Source organism: Nyctibius grandis, chromosome 4, assembly GCF_013368605.1.
Source record: "Nyctibius grandis isolate bNycGra1 chromosome 4, bNycGra1.pri, whole genome shotgun sequence".
Classification (NCBI taxonomy): domain Eukaryota; kingdom Metazoa; phylum Chordata; class Aves; order Nyctibiiformes; family Nyctibiidae; genus Nyctibius; species Nyctibius grandis.
The window spans coordinates 103,511,836-103,536,541 of record NC_090661.1 but is presented as its reverse complement, the minus strand read 5'-3'; the positions used below and the strand labels follow the sequence as shown (position 1 = coordinate 103,536,541).

At 41.9% G+C, this 24,706-nt stretch overlaps 1 protein-coding gene across 1 annotated transcript in view; it reads right to left on the bottom strand.

Moving 5' to 3' along the window:
- Positions 1 to 12,792, bottom strand: part of MGMT (O-6-methylguanine-DNA methyltransferase) — a 161,717-nt gene extending 148,925 nt beyond the window's left edge. Inside the window, exons 1-2 of the mRNA XM_068398944.1 lie at positions 12,656 to 12,792; positions 3,276 to 3,319 (exon numbers count right to left, since the gene is read on the bottom strand). Coding sequence (XP_068255045.1) covers positions 3,276 to 3,299 — 24 coding nt within the window. The 5' untranslated portion in view covers positions 3,300 to 3,319; positions 12,656 to 12,792. The remainder of the gene's footprint in view (positions 1 to 3,275; positions 3,320 to 12,655) is intronic.
- Between the last annotated feature and the right edge of the window lie 11,914 nt (positions 12,793 to 24,706).

Below are 24,706 nucleotides of genomic sequence, written 5' to 3'. Positions count from 1 at the left end.
TGGGCTGCCTAGAGATAATATAATTAATTGGAGCAGAACTGGACAAGAAATGAAGTGCCAAGAACAGGAAAAAAAAAAGAGACAGGAGAGCGCTAGATATTTCTGTAATAATCAAATTATACCACCACTAGCAAAGATAGGAGTCATAATTGTGTACATTCCGTGCTGTTGGGGGGTACCTGTGAATCCCACCAGCACTCGCCCTGGCAGCCCCATTGCTTACTGGATCTACCATGGGATCACAGAATCAGAGAATTGTTTTGGTTGGAAAAGACCTTTAAGATCAAGCCCAACTGTTAACCCAGCACTGCCAAGTCCACCACTAACCCATGTCCCTAAGCACCATATGTTGAAGCATATTATTATTCTTACCTTAGTGATAACCCACAAGTGGATTAAGCTTCCCCCTAATTTTAGACTGGGAACTGTATGTCAGAATGCACTACAAAGCAATGTTACACTTCGTTCAGTTGTTCACTGTTTTAACATGCAATCACACAGAATAAAACACGTGTTACCACACAATTAAAGAAACAAGTAAAGAAACAAATCACAGATGAAGAATGTGTTGTCTAAGAATTAGTGTCCCCAAAATTAATATTTAGTTGTTACTGGTTTGAGTTTTAACAAGTCTCAAAGTCTCATCCAGTCGGCTGGATTTTCCACATGCATTCATCACTTCAAAAAATAAACTCAAGATATTGGTCGACATTTTAAGATCTACTCCTTAATTACCATCGAAGTGCTTGCTGTGAGTGCGTACACACCTTTTAATAAGAGGAGGTTATACTCTGAGGCACTGAGAAATACAAAATTTACCTGCCAAAATCACCACCTGATGTACATCATGCATCCACATAGCAAGACTGACGTGCACTGCTGTTACAGGCTTCAGCTGGGTATGTAAATATATGGCAACTACTCTAACACAAGGAAAAGAGATGAAGGTTTAATCAAATGAGACTCGTATCAGGTTCAGGGGAACTGAAAATGGGCTAAAAATGAAAAAATCTAGCAGAAGAATGACTTTAATATTAGGTAACATTTCAAATTTTTATCACCTAAATCCACAAAATTTTTGCACTGCTCCTGCTTGAGTTCTCTGCAGAGCTGGAGTCAGGACCAGCTAAATAAAAGATAATGCAACTAGGCATAACACAATAAAAGATATTACCTTCACAATGCATTATTGCTGCCAATTATAAGAATCACTTCAACTTAATTTCAAAGGCACAATCACCCTCAACTGTAACAGTCTCTTTTTTAAATTTCAAACAGTATTACATTAAGGCAATAACTCACCTTCCAGCTATAATATCAGTCTCCCTTATTGCAAAAATACATTTCATAAATACTTCTCATCGACAAGTCAAGCTAATTCAGGTTAATTTTATTGTATTTTGGTGCTATCTCACATTTGTGTGCAATTACCTTTATCATTTTATTGCCATGCCAGAAAGTAATCAGAACAATTATTTGAAAAAGGAGGTGTATAAATTCTAAATCACACTTGCTGGCATTTTTGATAAAATAGCAGCTTTATCTCAGAAAGTGGCAGGGACATGGGATAAATCATGCATCAGTCAAGTGTAGCTGACCCCCAAGTGCATTGCACAATATCAGGAGTGCTTCAAAAGAAACTTTCCTATATAATCCATCATTCCTTATAATACCAAAATAGCTATACCTGAAGAGTAGGAGCCAGAGAATAACAACAAAATAAATCTAAGCAATATGAACAAACCCATTAATAGTGCTCCTTTTTAAGCTGAAGGAGAGTCAGGAATCTGAATTGTGTTCAAGGAAAGAATTTCATTGACATTTTTAAAATGAGTGGAACAGCTTTAAACAAATGAAGCTGCAAACTGCGTGTTAAGAATTCACTAAAAATACAAATACATCTACAGGAAAATAAATACACACAAAAGACAGGGGTCAAAGAGGCTTGTACAAAAATACAAGATTATAGTCTTGGCATACACAACGTTCCTATCAATCCCTGTTCGATTCAGGACATCATGGACAAGTGTTTCACTGGATTAGCAGAGAGCAAAGCATGACAGTTAGTACAAGAATCTGTTTACTAAGTTTAAATTTAATAACTACAAGAAATCCAGAGAGGAACAGAATTACCTTTAGGATTAAATTTTTCGTGAAATAGAAAAATTGCCACGTTGTCATAAGAACACCACAAACCCAAAACCCTCCAAAATTCAGTGACAACCCAGATATATGCTCATGCACATCACTGTGGCCACATTTCAGCCTCTCCCACACAGACCCAACACACATCTTTGAAGGTTAGCTAATAAAGGATTAGTTTCATGTCGCTTGCCAGCTATATCACACCTAGCTTTGAATGAGAGGGAACTAGAGATTCTTCCTACCATGCCTGATTGTGCAGAAGATAAGCAAATATTTTGCTGCCATTACTCCAGGTACCTGCTAAAATATGTTCACAACTGGAAGATACATAAACGTAACTAAACAGATGATTGTTTAATAGAAAAAAAGGGAAGCAAGAATTTATTTTCCTGAATTTCTTCTTCAACCATTCCATTTTAAGTAGGAGACACAGAATATGCCAAAATACTACTTTTCTAAGCCACATTACATTACATAAAGCAGATTAAACCCACAAGAGACACCACTATTAAGACATTTTTAACAGTGATAGAAGTTGCCAGCAGGAATAGTTAGATATGCAAGTTTGTACTAGAAATATTTTCCTAGAGAAGCATTACTAACGTCACAAAAATAGTTATTCCACAGAAAAAAAATGTATTTGCATCTTCAAAGTTCATTTTAATTATTTGAAGAATATGGTTACTGTCTAAAAATGTGTCGATGCCTTTCAGGATGGTAAATTGTTCTGTATCTCTTGATAAACAGCCAGGTTTTCTGATTTTACTATAAAGTTACTGCCTTACACTTACCTCATTAAAGCATCAAGCCTCAAAATTAAGCCTGTTTTTCAATAAATTAGGTATTTATTAGGAAACAGAAGCAAACAGCTAACTCATAACTGAAAATGGAGCATTGTCCTGTTCGTTTATGCTCTGTGGCAGATAGATACGTGATGGGGAAGGGTCCACTGATGCCTGTTACCAACCATGACAGAGCTACAGAGATTTACAGTGCAGCATCAATCTTGTCAGCTGGATTCTTAATACTGACTGCTGGACACTGGGGAAAAAAAACTATGTTACGTGAACTCTTTTGTAATGCTGGACTTAAGTACACCTAAATGCAAGGGTATTTTACCAGAAACTTACTTTTGGAACAAGCCTTGACGCCATGGTAGATGAAAAGTCTCCACCTGTAAGGAAAAAAAATCAGTTAGATTGAGATTTAATTTGAATTTCACAGGAAGAACAGTATATATCAGTGTCATTTCTCTTATAACCAACTCTACATCAGTTTTTTAAGTGGGCTCTTAGTTTCAGTCTGTATAATTTCAAAAGGGAGTTTGATTTTTTTTTTTACCAGGAATTTTAATGTTCATTAGGTCATCTACTGCTTGCTATGTGTCAGACAAAAAATCAGATGGCACATTGAATTCTTCCATAACAAGCACTACACAGCTCTGATCTTTCAAATAAGAATGCCTTAAACACTACAGTATTAATTTAAGAAATATTTGTACAGGCAGTAATGCACTTCTGAGTTACTTAGTAAAATAAACAGCCTCTTGTGATTTAGGAAAAAACACATTTTAAGGCATGAAAGCAAGTGACTTCCTTAGTTATATTGTGGGTTTAAGAGTACAGATGGCAAAACACTAAGTACCTAAGAAATGAGAACTTCAATTATTACAATTCTGGTCTTAAAGAGTATTATTATTTATATATCACTAAAAAAATACAGCAGGGTCCTCTGCTCTCCCCTTTGAAATAAGGGATGATTGCTATTTCCTCAGCATTTACTTAGCTCCCCCTCTCCATTTTCTTTTCAGTGCTATTTAGCTGAGGCCACTGTATCTCGGCGAAGATGTGCTACAAACATGACATTTTTGAAAGTCAGGGAGACTGACAAAGCTGAGCCCGAGTCCTGACTCACAGCCAACCTCCATGGGAACTCTTCCACTTAAGTCAGGGAACTCACTACTCCACCAGAGAGAATAACTGTATCCGCTGAAGAAATTATAAATCTTTTACAAGAAATTATATGAACATCTGAGGCTTTCCAAGTCCTCTCAAACACATCAAGCCTTGAAGTCCAGGGCAGCGACAGAGCTTACAGCCACTTCCAAACTACTCACAAGCAAATAGTAATATTTAATCTTAATATCACATCATAATTATTTTAAGAGTTTAAAAATAAGATCCTGAATGAAGAGTATTTTAAATATACCAACAATCACACCCTTGCAAGGTAGGCACTGCAAAGATCACTCATTCCATTTTTAAATGCAAGTCAGGCAGATGAGCAATCTAATAATATTACCTAAAATATCTGTGATAGAGCTAAAAATAAAATAGCAATTTATTTCTATTGGCAGTTCAGAGTTTTAACTTTCAAAGCGCGTAGCAGCGCTCAGCTTTTTTCAGATTTTTCTGAAGGGTAAAGCTAGAATATTTGCCTCAGAAAGCAGATTTATCCAGAAGCTTGTCTCAAACCTGGGCCAAAGAGAAGCATGGTGTGTAAGTGCATTGAATTAAGCCAATGTTAGATACACCCAGGAGTATGCACAGTCTCTCCCTGTTTATGAAAGGAACAGTGCCAAATGCCAAAATACAGTTAAATTTCAAGTTGTTGTTTTAAATAATATCTAATTTGTGGTGACAACAGCAGTTTAATTGCCAGCCAGGTTCCACATGATGCATTAATGTTTATCTAAAAATCTTTGCAGCACCCTGATGAGGATGTTCACATACTTTTAAAAGCAATCTACACACAGAGTAAATCCAGATCAGTCACCAAACATTTCTTCAGTAGTTTCAGGCAATTCCCCTTAACGCTTCCTCAATGCAACAGTCTCTAAAACCCATGAGTAAAGACACCCAGCTACTCCTACAGTGCAGGAAAACTTTATGTCCATCTGTGTTTGCCAAGATCTTCACAAATGGTATTTTTGACCTGACTGAGCATCAACACATACAGCTCAAAAGGGATGCAGTGCCTGGTGGAGAAACTAAGCCCAGCTTTGAGGAGATCAGGCTTTGAGGAGAATAGGAAACAGGTTCCAGCTTTAAGAGACAGGATCCTTACAAAAGGGCTAGCTAGCACCTCACAAGCATGATAGTTGCTTGCTCCCTCTTGACAAGTCCCAAGAAACAGGGCAATACACTGGGGGAAGGCCCTAGGACCAGAGACCTTGGTGAGGTTGGTGGCTGAGGACAAATTGACCAAAAGGCTGCACAGTGCCCAAGGAGATCCAAAGATTGATTGAGGTCATTATTCATGACCTATTTCTGCCCCAGGTTGAGCTCAACTGTCTGCTAGTCTAGAACAGCTTTCCTCTGATGACTGGTAACTTGGGCAAAGCCAGTAATGCCTAAGCCATGGTGGTCAGAAGACTACCTGCAGCTAGATAGGGGAAAACCGTACAAGACCACTGCTATGAGTCAGAGGGCTAGGAAAGTCCAAAACATCACTCCAAAATGCATCTCAACCTTGCAAAGAGTGTTTTGTTGGAAGAGGTCAATATATGCACTACTAGCTCCTTTTCATATTGAGTTGAAGGGTTTCCCTAAGGTTGATTTTGAAGGCAAGAACCCAGTAACTCTCCTGAATGGCACAGGAATTGCCACTGATCAAATTCAATCATGACACCTCATTCTGGACCACATTCCAGAAACCGAGACACCAGAATCACTGGACCCATCTTAAAAGACTAAAACCTTATGTCAGCAACACCTTCACCAAAAGGGCAATTTCCTCCTGCATTTGCAGAGGGTAGGATCAACAGAAGGGATTAACAAGCAGAAGTGAAGAAAAAAAAGAAGAGAGAGTAATTTGTCTCCATCTTCACTAGCTCAGAGCTGCCTGACTAGGACCAATAAAGACCTGAGCTGTGGGATCACAGCTCCTGCCTCAGCTCCCCTTGGCCTTTCAATCAAGATGTGCCCAAGTTCCCCAGAACTTCTGTTCCCACACAAGAGCTGTGCTGAGGCTGAAACCACACTGACAAGCAGCCAGGCAGTGGGATGCTCCTGCGACACCTGGGAGATACACAAAAGTGCCTTCAGGTGCTGCATAGCAGCTCCTGCACAGTAGGAGATGAGATGGTGCAGGAAGCTAATATATCACATACCCACCCTGTGAGCATTCCAAACCTCCGAATATGTCAATAGACCAAAGATTTAAAGAAAAGTCAGAGGTTGCATCAAAAATTAGATCCTTAAAGGCCATGAAAAATTTCATCCATATCTTCTTGATAGTCTAGAACAGACATCCTTGGGTTTTAAAGACACTTCCCTGTTTCCTTTCACAGGACTGCAGCCTGAAAAGGACATGATGGCAACACTACAGTAAGAACTTTTAGATTAATAAGAAGTATTTTTTTCAGTTCATCAACTTTTAAACACTATAGGAAGACTCTCCTTGAAAGACAAGTCCTCAGGATCCGCAGAACATAATCCACTCTGGTTTCAGCACTAAAATTTAAGAACAGCTATTATATCAAGTCAGTATATGAATAAAATTCCATATGAAAACATTTAAAGAACATTAGATTTTTGGTCAAGATGAAAGATTGAAAAAAACTCAAGCAATCTATTCTAATTGGGTTCCCATGGTAACTGTACAATCGGGTTTTTCAGTATAACATCCCAAAGGCCCAATGCACACTTGTAAAATATACTTCAAACAGCCTGAATTGTTTTTACATTACAGCACTCCCAGGAAGATCAATTACTATACATCCCCACCCTAACTATTAGTGGCAGGAGATGTTAACACTATCGGCCATATTAACATAAGTCATGTAAAAAACACCACGTATCACCATCATTATATAAAACTAATTACACACTTCAGATTCATCAAACATGTTCCGAGTAATAAACCAATACCAGCCTTGTCACAAGATCATGTTTACTGAATGTTCGAAATCAACCCCAAATATATGCCACAAACCATTTTGCTTCTCATATTGATTTCAAGGATAAACAGAATCAATCATTAATAATTACATTATAAGATGACCCATAGGGTTAATCATATTCTTAGAAACTCTCACTATGGAATCAAATATAGCTGCACATAAAGACAATTGAAAAACATTCAAACCCAGGCCACGTGCATTACCAATAATGTAAAACAAGGTGCATCCGCTAATGTGCAACTCATGTAATTGGTAAGAAATAAATCGTACTATTCTATTTAAAAAAAACCCACAAGCATTCATTAAAAAAGTTTCTCTCAGATTAAGCACTTTGCCTTTTTGGGCCTCAGTTTACTTTCTGAAAGCTGCAGACCCAGCCTGTCCTTCCAGACAAGCCTGCCATCCAAGCTAAAAAGAGATAGTGACCCATACCCACTGTGAGTAGGATTCAAAACCCACTAATTCACTTCTATTTCCAGAGGAAAAAGAAAAAAAAAAAATCTGTGGCCAGTCTGAATAAAGTCAATCTCATTTCTCAATCAGCCAATGAGAAACCTTGGTATTTCATGGATTGAAGTCAGCAAATAACCAGAGGTATTGCTGGTATCAAGAGAGGTTTCTGGTATCCCTGTGCAAGGGATTTCCTTCTTCTCCCACAGAATCACAGAATCAACCAGGTTGGAAGAGACCTCAGGGATCATTGAGTCCAACCATTGCCCTGACACCACCATGGCAACTAGACCAGGGCACTAAGTGCCATGTCCAGGCTTTTCTTAAACCCCTCCAGAGATGGTGACTCCACCACCTCCCTGGGCAGCCCCTTCCAATGGCTAATGACCCTTGCTGAGAAGAAATGCTTCCTGATGTCCAACCTGACCCTCCCCTGGCAAAGCTTGAGGCTGTGTCCTCTTGTCCTGTCACTAGTTGCCTGCGAGAAGAGGCCTCCCCACTACATTATATTTGATCATACTAAACTCCAATGGAGCAAGATGAAGGGAAAATGAAGTTGTGCAAGTTGTTTCTCCAGGACCCTGCTGCCAGTCTGAAAATGCACTGTCACCATAGCCAGCCCGCTGCTGCCAAAGCCAGTCTGTGCATTTCATGGGTATTTTTAGATGCTGTACATCCCATCTTGAGGTTTTTGTACGTGAAACAGAAAAATTAATCTTCTAACAGGGCCTTAAGTGTACTTCAGGTGTTTATTAAAAAGTTTAACTAATTAACAGACCTTCTGCGTACTTGAATGTACAAACAACCAAAGATAATGTTATTGTTTGCATTGCACTGACTGATCTAAAGCAGTCAGATAATTTAAGTATTATTGAATGATGATTATACAGCAGCACCATTTACAAGACAGCACTAATACTTGCTATCTGCAAACGCAAAGTTACCTGGAGGGAGTTAAATTTGCACTTGGGGCATGTAGGTGGCATGATGCAGAAAACAAAGCCAATCTGACTTCAGAGGGGGCTGTGCTGCTAATATGTACTACTTTATTAAAATACTGATTTCATTAATGTGATCATAATGCAGTAAAAAGTGGCATCTGAATAATTAAAACCTGAAAATGCACCCATCAGGTAAGCATAAAAGCCCATCTCTTCAGTATCCCATCTTCAACAGCATACATCATACTATATAAACAAGGCCAAGCATTTAGTGATTTTTACTGGTGTATCATCCTGCCCCCCCAAAAAAGTGGGATTCAAACTTCCTGAGTCAGAAGTGGAATTTCTGAATGTAACTTTTTAATCACCTTCAGAACCTCCATTGCATTGGGGAGAATTTCAGCTGCACGTCCAAATTTTACAGGTGACTTGAAAAGATATCTGAAATGATTTATACCATTTAATTCAGCATAATATAAATCAAAATATAGTCCTGACAGACATCAAGACAGGGTGCTTTTGCTCTGCTGATATAAAACAGTCAATAAGGAAACAACTCAAAAATGGATTAGCAAAAAGCATCAAAACAGTGACATATTTCCAAAGAAAAATTTCCAATATTGCTCAGCTTCCATAAAACTCCAAAGCCACACATGCTTTATTGACATTCAGATACATTTAACTTTTTTAAACAGTAGTCTGGACCACCCAAGTAGATCATCAGATTTAAAATTGAGGTTTGTATTTCTGGAAAATGCTTCCATACAGGTTTGTTCTGGATTTATAGTTTGGTTGTTCCTCCAGCTGTAGGTTTAACTGAATGCTGGGTGATAATGGTAGCCTTACAGGAGAGAACAAAATTAACACAGGATTTTTTTTCTTGCATAGGGAAGGTTTTGCTCATTATACCTTCGGATAAATTAGCACAATGGAAGCCGTTGCCAGCACGGATTTGCAGAATGGCAACCTTCACAGCTATCAGCAGGGGTAAGAAACTCAACAACTGGAAGTCTGCAGTAAGGACACCAAACCAGGCCTTTTGCTTTTTTAATTACAGCATTAATGAAGTTAAAGCTCACAAAACCAGCCAAAACATGCTGAAACCTGTCACTACCTAGAAGATTTCAAAACTCCTGAAATTAAAACTTTGTCCTACATTTTCCCATTAGTTACATTCTCTTCACCAGTCCACACATCTTATGAACACTCAGTAAACTTGAGAATTGCACAATCCGTCAATAAAGTGAGCATATTGTGAACTACTGTCCATATGACTCAATTTGTCAGTAAAAACTGCCACCAGCGCTGCGCTTGCAGAAAAATGTCCATAAATGCATTATTGCGACTGGCAGATCGATGTCCATAATAAAAACAAATAGATTTAACAAGTGCTTGCTTTTACGAGTTATGCCATGGGTGGGACGTGCGTTCAGCTTCACCCAACAACTTCTGGGAACGGGCAACGCAGACCAGCTTCGGCACTTGCTGACTTCAACGCTACAAACAGGAAATTATTCGAACACAGGAAATCTTTCAAAGCCTTAGACTGAATACTTATGCCTTCAGGATGTGTTTAGAAGTTTCACACATTGAGAATTTAACGTATTGTTCTGTGAAACACAAAATGAGAGATGTTAACAACTATCACAAGCAGTGAGGCTTTTTTTGCTTCACCCTCCTCACAGAAAATAAGTTTAATTTAGGTCAGGCGCATCCCAGGCTCGAGGGTGATTAAACACCCCAACAAATCAGGGCCTACAATTTGTTCCCACAAAGCTCTCACAGCACCACCACCAGAACCACCATCACTGCTGAAACCACCTTTGTCACCACAAGTGAGGACATCACCCTCGGTATGAGAGGTGGAGGACGGGGCTCACAGGGAAATTATGCATTGTTAGAGCATGAGCAGGTACTGCAGCCAGCACACCAAGGCTTAATTCATAAACATCAGCTGTTCTTACTCCTCTGAAATCCTAATTGCATGGCAAAAGAACACTACAAAAACAGTCAGCCACGTCTTCAACATGTTCTCCTTTGGGTTTTTTGCATTACTGTTTCTTCTAGCAGCCTTTCTACTGTCACCAAAGTCAGTTTAAGCAGAATTTCTCTGGTGCAGCCTTTCCATCTTATCCACTCTCCCCGTAACGAACTTAATGCTTTTTCTGCACAAGTCCTTAAATTAGCCATTCAAGGAAAACCTGATAACCTTCCCAAAGGGCATGAGCTTCTCCTTCAGGCTACTATCCCTTTAGTGATGCCATTAACTGATTCTCTACATACGTTAAGCATTAAACAGTGGTGACAAGTTAATTACAGAGTTATCAAGAGATAAAGTAGTCACGGTAACACAAGTTGCAATATAACTACAACAGTTTCCTATAGAGCTTCTGTTCAGTTGCTGGTGTAATTGGTGTAATTAACTTGTCATGGATCAGAATGCAGATAGGAATTGCTAAAGCCACCTTGCAAGCTCACATGGCTACATTTTTTTTCCTCTGAAGCTTGAGGCTTTTGGTAGAATCGTCCACATTTGGAACATTTCTGTTTGAAAACAAAGCAAACAAAACTTTTGACTTGGAAAAAATTACGTCACAGACTGCCAAAACATTCACAAGAAAATAAGTAACTTCGCAAATTTCGCATAACTGAATGTTTTTAGACAGAAGTATCCTGTAGTGGTTTTCTGCCACAGAGGCAAAAAGCTTTACAAACATCGTAACAGTCAGACGTGCACTAAGGAACTTAAAAGATGAATTAAGCCAAAGAGGGGAGGGGGACCTGCTCAAGAGGGCAAAAGCCTCAACCCAAAATTAACATCTGAAGAAATAACTTGGGTTTAAACAAGATATCCTGTGGTATCTCTGATTCTGTTTCGAGACTGCAAGTGCCAGCCTAAAAAGCAGAGCCAGGTTGTCCCACATTTACTAACCCTTCAGGTCTGGACACAAGAGGCAAAGGCACCTTGGCTCTGCTCACTTCTTCCTGCAGAGACCATACAGAAACCTTTTCCAAGGGGTGCCTGCACACAGAGCTGCTAGAGACCTTAGGCTCACCAGACCTTCTGTGGTCTTCCACAGCACAGGGAGGCATTGTAATGTGACAGGAGATCCACTATCATGGCTCCACTGAGGCTGCATTTCCATGCACATGAGGGAAGACCAAAGGCCACAGAGGCAGTTCAGGGAGGGAGAGCTCCAACACCACCAGTTTTGGCCTCCCTGCATTAGGGAGACAGGCAGGGCTTAGAGGCCAAAACCTTCACAGGGTCACCAGGGAACCCTCCAGAAGATAACCCTTGTCTTCTGTGCAGGGGGAGCACAAGTCTGGACACAAGAGTTATGCTGTGACACTCATTTCTGAACTAAAATGTTTATGAAATGGAAGGCTTTTCTATGTGAAACACTGCAAAGACTGCACCTTGCCATTTAATAAAAGCTTCATTACACAAAAATATGGTACAACTCAGTAACAGGTTCATTTGGGAGTGGGGGCAAAAAAAACCAAAAATCATTCTTTACATTCGCTTTGCTTTAAAAAATGTGTGCAGTTACAATATCATACCTATTTTACAACCAGTTGCAGAGCATGGCTTTTATGTCAATGGCACAAGGGCATTTTTATGTTAATATCAATCTGACACACATTATTTTAGTGCAGTTTCATGCTAATCTGATCTGACCACAGGCTGCTGCCATCCATTTGCTCCTTGTACCGCTCCACACCCAACCTGATGGAAACCAACACTTTTAGGAGTGCCTCAGCCCCCACAAAACCGCTTTCCCTGGGGCAGGGCAGGGCCTGGCAGAGCTGGCCGGGGCAGGGGCAGCTCCCTACCAGCCTGGGTTAAGCTTTACAACCAACACTCCCCTGCAGGAACGATTAACCGACCGACACGTGGGCCTGGTGCCTGCGCTGGCAGCAAAGGCCCTGGGACCAAACCAGGGCTATCTCCTCCCCCAGGGCCTGCAGAGGCAGCGATGGAGGGGCTGCGGGCAGCCCCTGCCCTGGGGAGCAGCCCCGGCAACAGGCCCATGCGGGCGACAGCTCCCGCCGGCCCCAGCCCGGCACAGGGCCCGCAGCCCTCCCCCGCCCGCCGCCTCCCCCCGCTGCGGGCCGCGCTGCCCAGGCCGGGCCAGGCCCGCGGAGGCCGCCGCTGCCCGAGCCCGCCCCGCCGGACCCCGGAGCCCCGCGGCTCCCCGGCCCGCCCGCGCACCTGCCCGCCGGGAGAAGGAGGGAGGACGGCGGACACGCCGCCGGCGCGTCCCCGGCACTGCGGAGGGGGGCTCTTCCCGTCGGGCCGCGGCGGGGGAGGCGCCGGGGCGGAGCCGCCCAGGAGCCCCCACGGCCCGGAAACCCGCGGCGAGGCGGCCCGAGCAGGCCGGGCCGCGCGGCCTCCCCACCGCCATAGCCGGCAGCACCGGGCCCCGGCGTGCGGGGCGCCATGCCAGGCCTCCGGGCCCAGTTCTTGCAGGAGGCCTCCTACCTGGCTCTGCTGGGGCTGCTCCGAGCAGAGCTCCGGGGGGAAGTCTGACCCCCTCGCCCTGCTTATATAGCCGGGGGCGAAGAGGTGCGAATCGCCCGGGGTCATGCAGCCCACCTGCGCGGGGCTGGCCTCCTTCCAGGGCCCCCGGGCTCAAAGCCAGCGAGGCTACTGCAGGTCGTGCAGGTGGTCAGAAATAGGGATTTCTGCAAAAGTTCTTCACAAAATAACGGCCTGTGGCCAGGAGGAGTGGGAGCCCGCACGGTGCTGGGGCCCTGCGGCGGTCCTGCACCTTCCTTCTTTCTGAGGCAGTGCAATGTGGATGGGGGCTGACCAGAATCCACATCTGGAAGCAAAATGCAGGCTTATAACTGCACGTGTTTTTTTAAAATTATCTAGGCCCGTCCTTTGTTCTGCTCGCACTTAGGGGCAGGGTGATGGAGGGGAACAGGCCAAGGCTGGCAGCATGGAGGAATCGGCCTTTTTCACTCGTTAGCAAAGTTAGGGGTAAGGGCAGGGACAATTTCTAAAAGAGAAGACATGGAAGAGATAAGAGGGAGTAAAATGTCAGAGGAAAGTAGACTGTAGGGTGAGGTTTATTTGAGGTCAAGAAAAAAAAAAACAGGACAAAAAGTGCCAATAAAGTTCGCAACGAGAAACCACCAATTTTCAAGCCAGAGACTGTTTCACTGTCTGAATCTTAATCTGGGTTATAGCAGCAAAAATTTTATTAGTCATGTATGACTCAGAAGCTATCACAAAATGGAGGAATCCACTTGGGAAAGATCAGAACAGTTTTTAAAAAGTCATTGCAGAATTCTGAAAATCCTTTTTTCATAGGGAACGAACGTTGTAAATAAAATGGCATTGCATTAGTGCCTGTTAGATCTGATTCTAAAAAAAATACAAAATCTGGTCCAAAATGCAGACGTTTCCCCAAAGCAGCTGAAAGTATTTTTGCAATAGTTGCACTTGGTGCAAACTTACCAAAGGGCAACCCCTGACGCTGGTGTGTGATGGTGCCAACACACTCCTCCTGGTTTTAAAAGTAATAATTTTAACATGACACCCTTTTGCTTTCTGGGCTGTTAACCTTAAGTTTCTCAAGGAAATGTAAGCAAGGAATGTTTACCACCCTGTCTCACTTTCTTTACTATCTACGTACGAAGAGCATTGGCCAAAAGTCACTGCTGAAATTGTTCTCAGATAGTAAAAATGCCCGAAGCTTCCACACCACCTTGCTAATTGCAACCTGCAAACATACCAGTTTTGAACAAGGTAGAAGTGATCTGTGAATCTGTGTGATCCATGAAGGATGAATTACAGTTAACATAAGTGGTTTAACAATGATGTATCAAATTCAGATCTCGTGATATGAACAGCTTATCAAGGGAATTTCATTTAAAGCAGCAAAGAAACAATATTATAATAAAGGAAAAATATATGAAAACGTATTCTGTGTTTGTGATAAGTTACAACCGGTTAAAGGCTTCTGGTTCATGTTTTCTTTCTTATGCATTCAGAGTTCATCTCTATGCCTTGGCTTTTCAGTAGCTGTTAGTGAACGGATGATTCAAACTATTGTGTAACTTTGTGATGCCGTCCACTGACAAGAGAAAATGAAGCTTTTCCGTAGTTCTAATGAAGCCGGGATTAATGGTCAATTAAAAGGTACAGCCATTGCATGCCCCATACAAGTGCAGTGGCTTATGTGAGGATGATCTCATCTCTAAATGAAAGATCTCTTCACATCAGTAAGCTCTGGACTGGATGGGATACCCTAGAGATAGTTATTATTTTAGAATGTAAATAGCAAACTTCTCAAACCCTGATTTTTCTTTTCCTCGGGCATTTTAAAATCCAGTATCATGATGTGAATTAAAAGGAAGGATCATGGGCATTTGTGCAGTAAAAGGTGAATCTGCTGGTTGGCAAAAAAAGCTCAAACCAAAACATTTATGAATTTATTTTATTTTGAAAATGTTAGAATGCCAGATTAAAGGGAAACAGTGCTAAGCCAGATGAAATCTTCTCTCTGTCCTGATATCCTTTTCTCAAAAGCAGCCAGTTCCTGAAACTTTATTATAAGTGGAAACCTCCCCAAAATACGTATTAATCTTTCCTGACTCCTCTTCCAAGATGATCTCCGTATTGCCTGAAGCATGAAAATTGATTATCTTTAATGTGATTTTAGTTTGCATTATAACCAATTTGAATAGGGAAAGTAAAATATCCAGACTTTCTTAAAACCTACCACCTTGGGTTTGGTAGTGAATGCACAAGTTGTCTGTTTGCAACATGGAGAAGCGTTTCTCTGCGCTCTACTGCGTTGTAACTTAATTCAGTGTCGTATACTTCTGTTAGCAAATGAGGTAGAAAGGGTGCTCCTGATGGGTTTTCACTCTGCCCTCAGAATTATGAACATCTTATTCAAATCTGTAATCCTTTTGCCGTCCAGATTTTCATCTTTGTTACTTTAAGTAAGCGCCATTATAATTTCAACCACTGAAGTTTTGAATTTCCCCCTAATCTGTCATTTTAACACCAAGAGCAAGACTGAGGAGACTGTTCCTAATTAGATGTATCATTGATCAATGACATCAGTGTCAACACAACACATATATATACACACGTATATATATATATACCCTTTTTCATGTATTTAGGCCTGCTCATACTACAGAAGATACAAAATTTCTAAAATGTTCTTCAAGTCCTGTCCCATGTCTTTGTTTTTTATTCAAGGCATTTTCTTTCCATTCTTTACTTTATTTGTTATTAAGTCTGTTGCTTATAAGACATTGTTCATTTAACATGACTTTTTCAGGTACAGGGTAGTATTTTCCAGGGACTGGAACATCTGTCTGCAGTTGAGTGCAAAATGCCCTTCTAGCGACAGCACGTGAATTTGCTTCCAAGTAAACCAAGGCTTAGACTGATGCGTGAACTTTGGGGTCACAGAACAAAATGGGGTGGGATGGAAAACTAAAATGGGAGGTTTTTATTAAAGGCCTTGAGATGTGAATTCACAAATATTTCAGCCTGGATTAAATTCCTTGTTAAGGACTAACCTCTGAAAGCATCTGCTTTCTGCAACATCTGCTGTGGAAGAGAGACTTGGGCACGGGAGCTGTAACTACCCTCTTGCTAGCTTGAGAGAGAAACAGATGGAGTCTCAGGGAAGATGTAGTATTGAAAATCACTGTGATTTGGACCTCACTTGTAGTTCTTTAATTTCCCCCCTGAGAAAATTGTCAGATTGGAGCACAGGCATAATATATTTCTGCTGTTATGTGTATGTGCCTTACTGAGTCAGAATCTGGCCTCAATCACTTCCTATGCTCCAGTGACCTCTCCGCATGAACCTCCTCAGCTGTGCATGAGCGCAGTAATGTAACCTTGTATGATTTCACTTGAACAAGTAAATAAGTCTTGCTTTTCACATTTATAATCACCAGGAAAAAAAAAAGAAAGGCTGAATGAAACCAGAAACTGTGATTTCCTTTGCCAAGGCGCTTGCATTTTCTCAACAGCAGGGATGTGTCCTGCAAATTTCAGTCTGGAAAGTTCATGTCAATACAGCTAGCCATTTGATCTGGGCACGTTGTGTGCTTTAATTGGCCCTGAAGGAGAGTGTGTGTGTATGTGAAAAGCGCTCTGAATCTGGTTTCAAAATAGGTTTTTAATAACAGAAGTAATCTCTTATACCAGACTTTTGTTTGCAGCACATTATGGGAGTTTGTCCATATATTTTAATTGGTGTGAAATGGTGAGAAGCACACACCTGGGTCACTGGCAAGTGGATCATATGTCTGGGTGGGTACGTGAGTGCAAGTGTTTCTGGGAACTCAGAAATAAGTTTTGATGATGTGGGATATGATCTGTACGTAAGAAAAGAGGTGTAAGGGGTAGTTCCGAAGAAGTGTGATTTTCTGGGGCTCATTCTTCTGTCTGGGTAGGAGCAGACTGGACGTTTAAAGGCCTGTTTGTAGCAAAATGTAGAGAGCTATAAGAGTCACTGGTGGTTGCACATCATTTCCAACGGCAACTGAGATTGGGGCCCCGCACTTCAAGAAAGATGTTGAGGTGTTGGAGCGAGTCCAGAGGAGGGCAACCAAGCTGGTGAAGGGTCTGGAGGGTCTGAGCTATGAGGAATGGCTGAGGGAGCTGGGGTTGATTAGCCTGGAGAAGAGGAGGCTCATAGGTGACCTTATTGCAGTCTACAACTACCTGAAGGGAGGTTGTAGTGAAGTGGGAGTCAGCCTCTTCTCCCAGGCAACTAGCGATAGGACAAGAGGACACAGCCTCAAGCTTCGCCAGGGGAGGTTCAGGTTGGACATTAGGAAGAATTTCTTCTCAGCAAGGGTCATTAGCCATTGGAAGGGGCTGCCCAGGGAGGTGGTGGAGTCCCCATCTCTGGATGGGTTTAAGAAAAGCCTGGACATGGCACTTAGTGCCATGGTCTAGTTGCCATGGTGGTGTCAGGGCAACGGTTGGACTTGATGATCCCAGAGGTCTCTTCCAACCTGATTGATTCTGTGATTCTGTGATTCTGTGAGATTATTAAAGAACACTGCTATTCGATAAGAGGACAGTATCTTCCTTGCATACAAATGTGAACAGAGTGGGTCTCTGCAGTTAATCACAATTCTTGAAATTCGAGGGAATTCTGATAAAGATCTGTACGTTTGAAATTGCCGTTGTCTTTGAAATAGTTTGTAATCCCCACTAACAAAAATTTTCTCTCCCTCTTTCCCCAAAACATTCTCCAAGCTTGTTTGATTCCACTTTCAAATGTGGAAGCATGGACTCATCTCTATGAAAAAGAAAAAAAAACACCAAAAGTAAGCTAGGAGTCCGGATACATTGAGCAGGAATACAACTGGTTCCTGTGCTGGGAGAGGAAGGAAATTGGGTGGTTCGGAGTGTAGAATTACTGGTAAGTTAAGAAAATGTATTTTAGTAGGCAAACCATTTTCAATACTTATGAAGAAGCTTGGCATTGGGAGAAATATGATTTCCTGTAATCAAGGTGCTGGGAGTTGTTTGCCAGCCGCTAATGCCTTTAGGGAAATCTAGTAGCAAACCGTGTAAATGAAAGGGATATTAGCAGAGATTGGCTTCATTTTCTTTAGGGCAAAAACATAAAAAGTTATGGTGTTTCATATGCCCTGCTTCAGATGGTTTAGGTATCTCCTGGCTGCTCTATTCCAGAAGTTGTTGGAAAATACTTTGACAATATTTGTGAAGTTAACTGGTATAAATTTTATCTGTTATGCTACAGAGAAATTTGTGTGGTAAAAAGGCTTATAAATGTTAAATAAGAGGAATTTTTGGTCAATAAGGCCACTGATAAATCTTCTGTTAAATTAAGTGTGCCTGGAGTCCTATATTTAGTGTAGCTTTTGCAGCTCTTGCCAAATTCCAGCAAGGCTCAAGCATTTCCAATAAGTATTAGAGCAAAATTTACGGCATATATTTTTTCCTATTGACATATTAAGCGTATTTGCAACAGAACACATCCTTCAAGTGGTTGGGTTATTGTAGTCTGCTTAGAGAAGTGCCCGTCTTTGTAATCATCGTAAATTATTTGAAAAATATTCTTAATAATTGTTTTTTTCTGAATGAAGATTCCTCTGTGCCTTCCTTCCTATGCCATGGGCAGACGAGGTTGCCAACAATTATCTGTGCCGTTACGTTCACAGAACTCACGCCATCAGTTTCTTTGTAGGGGAAGGCTACTCCCAAATGAGGCCCTGGCAATTAAATCAAGTTAATTCCTTTTGGTCTTTCCAACCAAGCTGTGTGTGCGTGCGCCCATACGTGTGCATTTTGTAGGATCACGTATTGTAGTCGTAGAAATGAATCCGCTTGAAGTTGGTACTAACCTGCCTCTTGCATCGATGGAAATGGATATTGTGATTGCTGTGTTGAAACGTGCGCTCAAATGCATTGGGAGTTTGATACTATTTTTCAAACTGCCAAATAGATAATGTCAGAACATTTCAGAAATGGGACACTAACATCAAGATATACTGCACCAATCAGCTAACATCAGGCAAAGTATAGCGTAAAACTGCGGATGTAGGAGCCTACTACAGAATTTCCATTTTCATTCCCTATGTCAACAGCTTTGTAACTTACCTAGTAGATTGTTTTATGTTTTCCAGACATATTCTCAGTAGACTACAAACACTACATTCAGCTCAGCCTTCAGAACCCAAAGAATTAGATATGCTGTAGTTTATGAAATGGATGTTTATGAAAGTATCCTTTGTTTGAATTGCTCAAAAACCCAACATGAATTCAAACTTTGACAGCGTAAGCAGAAAATAAGAGGGCCATAGCGATCTCCCAAATGTAGCCTTAACTATTGAGGTTCTCATATTGAAAATGCAATTTTCTGTCTAGATGTTTATGAATGTCTTCAAATTCCCTTTCATAATAGCCCCTTTCTGACAGGCCTTTTTCAACTCTGAAATATGAGAAGAAAGGTTGCTGCAGAATGTAGTATATACCATTATCGGAGGTACACCTCTGTCCCTCAAGCCAACTACTCTTTTGGAAGTCAGTGATGATATATGCATGTGTAGGAGGTTGCAGAGCCCAAGATCCATTGCAGAGAAGCAGGATTCTTTTACTGAATCACACTAAGTTCAGATGCTAAAATACGGTGTGACACTTTAGGGAGCCTACCTATGTAAAATGTATGAATTCTGTGTGATTTTATAAACTCCAGCCTTGTGCATAACTCCAGCCTTGTGTAATCTTCAGAGTGCTAGCAAACGTCATCACGTAGCCGCTGAAGAACAGGCGAAACTGTTAATACTGAATTACTCTCTACAGGTAAAAAGGTGTCTGTTTTGTTATGGAGAGTGTCTACACTAAAGGAATCCAGATCTCAGATTTTTCACGAAAGCACAAGGACAATGTGAAAATGAGAGCGACAACAGGTAGAACCATTTCCAGTGCACCGATGCCAACGCACACAAGCCATCTGGGGGAACTGGATTCCTTTAGTGTAGACACTCTCCATAACAAAACAGACACCTTTTTACCTGTAGAGAGTAATTCAGTATTAACAAGCACAGAGGTTGTGTGCTTGGGCAGCTGGGGGAAAGGAAAGAGCCCCTTAGCAGCCTGGAGAGTCAGTGTTGGACCTCCACTACCAAGATGACTGGCGACCCAGGAGCTCGAGCCTGGGATCTGAGCCTTGATCAGTCTTTACTGCCTTCTTTTTCGTTTTCCATCTTTTTTGAGCATTTGAGGGCAAGCGTAGAGTCCTGCATCTGGGCAAGAACAACCCCATGTATGAGTACAAGTTGGGGACAGACCTGTTGGAGAGCAGCGTAGGGGAAAGGGACCTGGGGGGTCCTAGTGGACAACAGGATGACCATGAGCCAGCAGTGTGCCCTTGTGGCCAAGAAGGCCAGTGGCATCCTGGGGTGTATTAGAAGCGGCGTGGTTAGCAGGTCGAGAGAGGTTCTCCTCCCCCTCTACTCTGCCCTGGTGAGGCCGCATCTGGAATATTGTGTCCAGTTCTGGGCCCCTCAGTTCAAGAAGGACAGGGAACCTCTAGAGAGAGTCCAGCGCAGAGCCACGAAGATGATTAAGGGAGTGGAACATCTCCCTTCTGAGGAGAGGCTGAGGGAGCTGGGTCTCTTTAGCTTGGAGAAGAGGAGACTGAGGGGTGACCTCATTAATGTTTATAAATATGTAAAGGGCAAGTGTCATGAGGATGGAGCCAGGCTCTTCTCAGTGACATCCATTGACAGGACAAGGGGCAATGGGTGCAAGCTGGAACACAGGAGGTTCCACATAAATATGAGGAAAAACTTCTTTACGGTGAGGGTAACCAAACACTGGCACAGGCTGCCCAGAGAGGTTGTAGAGTCTCCTTCTCTGGAGACATTCAAAACCCTCCTGGACACGTTCCTGTGTGACATGATCTAGGCAATCCTGCTCCAGCAGGGGATTGGACTAGATGATCTTTCGAGGTCCCTTCCAATCCCTGACATTCTGTGATTCTGTGATCTTTTTCTCCAACATAATTTGGACCAGTTTCCTGTTAATGTTCAGTCCTGCTTGTAATTGTTGAAAAAGGAACTAGAGATCAACCAGGAATCAGGAGCCCATGAACAACTGCTCTATCTCCTCTATTTGCAAATCTTGTTTAAGAAGTTCCTGACTTTTGTTCTGCTCTCAGGATGCCTCCTTCAGATCACTGGCATCCCCTGCCTGTTTTTAGCTTTAACTGGCCTTTATGGAGGTGCAAGAGGAAAACCGGCGTAGGTTATCCCAGTATAATGGTTGAATAGTTTTATAGTGAACTGGAACAGGGAGCAGAGATCATTTTGATTAGTATATTGTTTCAACACTGGACAAATACAAACGTTTCTCTTGAGTCTAAGGGTATTTTCAATACTGCTTTTTAGATGTTGTTTTATTTTGCTTGAAACTCAAAATGCATTCTTCCCAGAATTTTTAAGCTCGTTCTTTTAATTTTTTTAAGGGTATCCTGTCAGTTTTTAAATACAGTCCCTTCATGTTGCCAGTGAATTGCTTTGATCTGCAGATGAGAACTGATGAGGTGCAGCTTCCTCACTGCTGAATGCTGCCAAGAGTTCTGACTGCGTCTGCTGTCGAGCCCCTCAGAATCCTAAAATCGGGAAAACAAAATTCCTGACAAGACTTGCCAAAGCAATCTTTTCCCATTGTCTGTAAAGCGAAAAGCCCAGAACAAGATGTCTCTGTTTTAGTAGCATAAAAGTGAATGAAGATGAAAGGGACAGTCTGATTAACGTGCTCTTTGTTTTATTTATGTAGTAATAGCTGTGAAAAAAGTTATATTCCTCTTTCTCTGTCCTACCTCTTCATGTGTCAATGGAGCTGGCAAGGGAGGAGCTTGCAGCACAGAGGGATAGCTGGGGGCTACACAAATTGCCCCTTGGTCCTGGAGAGGACAATGTACAGTGATGCTGTAGGACTGTAAGATAGTCCAGGCTGGATGGGAGGAGGTCTCCAGGCCACCCCCCTGCCCCAGGCAGGGCCAGCTCCAGGGTCAGACCTGGCCGCTCAGGGCCTTCCCCCAGCAGGTCTTGAAGCCTCCAAGGATGGGGATGGCACAGCCTCCCTGGGGAACCCATCCCTTGGCTCCTCTGCCCTCCCGAGAAGATGTTTTTCTGAAAATCCAGTGTTTCGGGTGCCTCTCTGTGCCTAAGCGCAGGAAACACACATGTCCCTTGAGGGGAAGTGGGCTTTTTTGGTCAATTCATATCAAATTCCACAGTGGTTGGTTGGAAGAGGTAGCCCAACATTGTTCTCAAAAATACCATTATTTCCTTCAGACTCGGGTGAGCGATTCTTTTTAGTTTAACTGCTGCCCGAATTCTACAGCATATTTCAGGGAATAAGTAAATAAAACACCATTCATGCCATGGGATCAGCATACTAATTTATGGCCAGATCTGAAGCCTTTTCCCAAGGCAAAATACAATTAAAGCCAGGCAGAACTTGACCTGAGTGAGGACTTGAGCATTTGATCTGTGAATTTTACTTTTCAGCGTTTTTATTATTTTTATACAGTAGTAAAAATATTTCTCCTGCTGGTGATTTCACATTGTGTGGGATATTGAATTCCTTGCAGTAAAGGCCTAACCTCTTGAAACCTAATCTTGTAGAGCGTGCTGTCTGAAGAACTTAATTCTTATTGGGATAAGAAGTTTAAAAATACATATTTTTAAAGCACATCCATGACATTTTTGTTAACCTGGTTCTAACGGTGATCTAGCAGTAACAGTAAAGGATGAAAAGCAAAGAAGAGGCTGAGATCTAATCTGACCCAACTCATTGATTCACTCCCTGACCTCGGGTAAGCCTTTTGACCTGCCTGGGCCTCAGTCAACTCAGCTGGAAAATTGGGTAAAGAGCGGAGCCTGTTAGAAAACCATCTTCAATTTGAACAAAGATTTCCCGGAGACCCAAAAAAAAGTGAGTGTAGTCATTTTGTACAGACATAATTGATTGTGGACTGCACAAGAATAACATCCTGAGCTGCGGATGACATCTCATTCGTCGTGCGGTGGCTGGGTGGGCTCTGAATCCACTGGAGCTCGGCCACTTTTCACGTGTCCAGAGCTTTATTTTCACTTTTGCAGCTTTAATCTGGCCGTGTGTGCCCTTGGTAGGAACGTGGCTCAAATATTCCATGAGTCTAAGAAGGGAGTAATTACTATTCCTGTTCGGTTCAGAGTTACTGAACTAAATTATTATCCCCTAGATTTATCACGACCTAAATTGGCATCACATGCTACTGTATCAATAAAACACCAAAATGAGATCAGGTCTCTGCCCAGAACTCACCCCATGCTTTCCAGCATGCCCTTGCTCTCCCAAGCCAGGTTCTGTGCCATCAGGCTGTAACTACCCAGACGAAGCTTCAGGCTGCAATCCTCACGTTAAGCCTTACGTGCACGCGCGAAGCAGGACCATTAAATAAAAATCTTGATTTTGTTCTAAAATGTTAGCTAGCTGTATGGCAAGAGTAGGGGGGGACGTAATATTTCCGATGGAAACTAGTAAATCCTGCTCTGCCGGTTAATTGGCTCTGTCATTATCCTTCCATGAAATATTCTGAATTTTAACATTAATATTAGGTGCAAACACCTAAAAAAAAGTCACTTCTACTAGTCCAAATGAAATTACTATGTGAGAATGACATTTATGCTGGAATGAAATCATCACGGTGCCTCATATAACATTTTATATAAATATATATATATATATATATTCTGCATAACAAAAATCCCAGGCTCTACTCACTTTAAAAGTGCGGGCACAGAAAAACAAAACGAAATTTCACTTGAAAATATTCAGTTTGCTGAACGGAGCATTCTGAAAGCATATCTTTCATTTAGAAGACTTAGTTAGCAAGGAAATCTGAAAAGCAGTAAGGACTAATACGCTGTCGAAGCAAAATGCAGGCAAAATTTGCAGAATGACACAAAATATTGCAGTCTTGAGAGGTCTTGGATGATGTTCAACGGGATGGCTTAACATTGACTTCATTGGGATGAAGAATTCACCCTTTTTTTCCCTCCCCTTTTTTTTTTTCAAAGAAGAGGGCTTGGTAGACCTTCCTAAATGCGTTTCTCTGTGGTCATTTTTAGTCTGAATGAAGGGATTTTAAAATTTTTTAGGCATCCCATGTGCACGAATCACAGAATCAACCAGGTTGGAAGAGACCTCAGGGATCATCGAGGATATATACGCACCCTTGAAAAAAGAACAGTAAAACCAATCACATCTTGGGAGAGATACACTTGTTAAGAAAGATTAAAGGGAGATTTAACCAACAGAGTTACTATCCATGAAGATGCTTATATGCCTTTTCTTTAACAACTCAGTGGAAGTTTGGTGTCAAAACAGAACCTAGAGGCTAAAAATGGGGTCTGGGTCTACCGCTGTATATTCCTCTGGGCTTAGAAGACTAAGCAGAAGGACAAGAATTACCCACAAATATTTGGTGACCAAGAATGAGGAGCTGAATTTTCTGACTTTTGATACACGTGTTTCTCCTAGTAATGAGAATTTGATGCTGGGAATTAGCTGAATGGCAATGAGCATTATTTATTAGACATTGAAACGGGCTGCCCAGGGAGGTGGTGGAGTCACCATCTCTGGAGGTGTTTAAGAAAAGCCTGGCCATGACCCTTAGTGCCCTGGTCTAGTTGCCATGGTGGTGTCAGGGCAACGGTTGGACTCGATGATCCCTGAGGTCTCTTC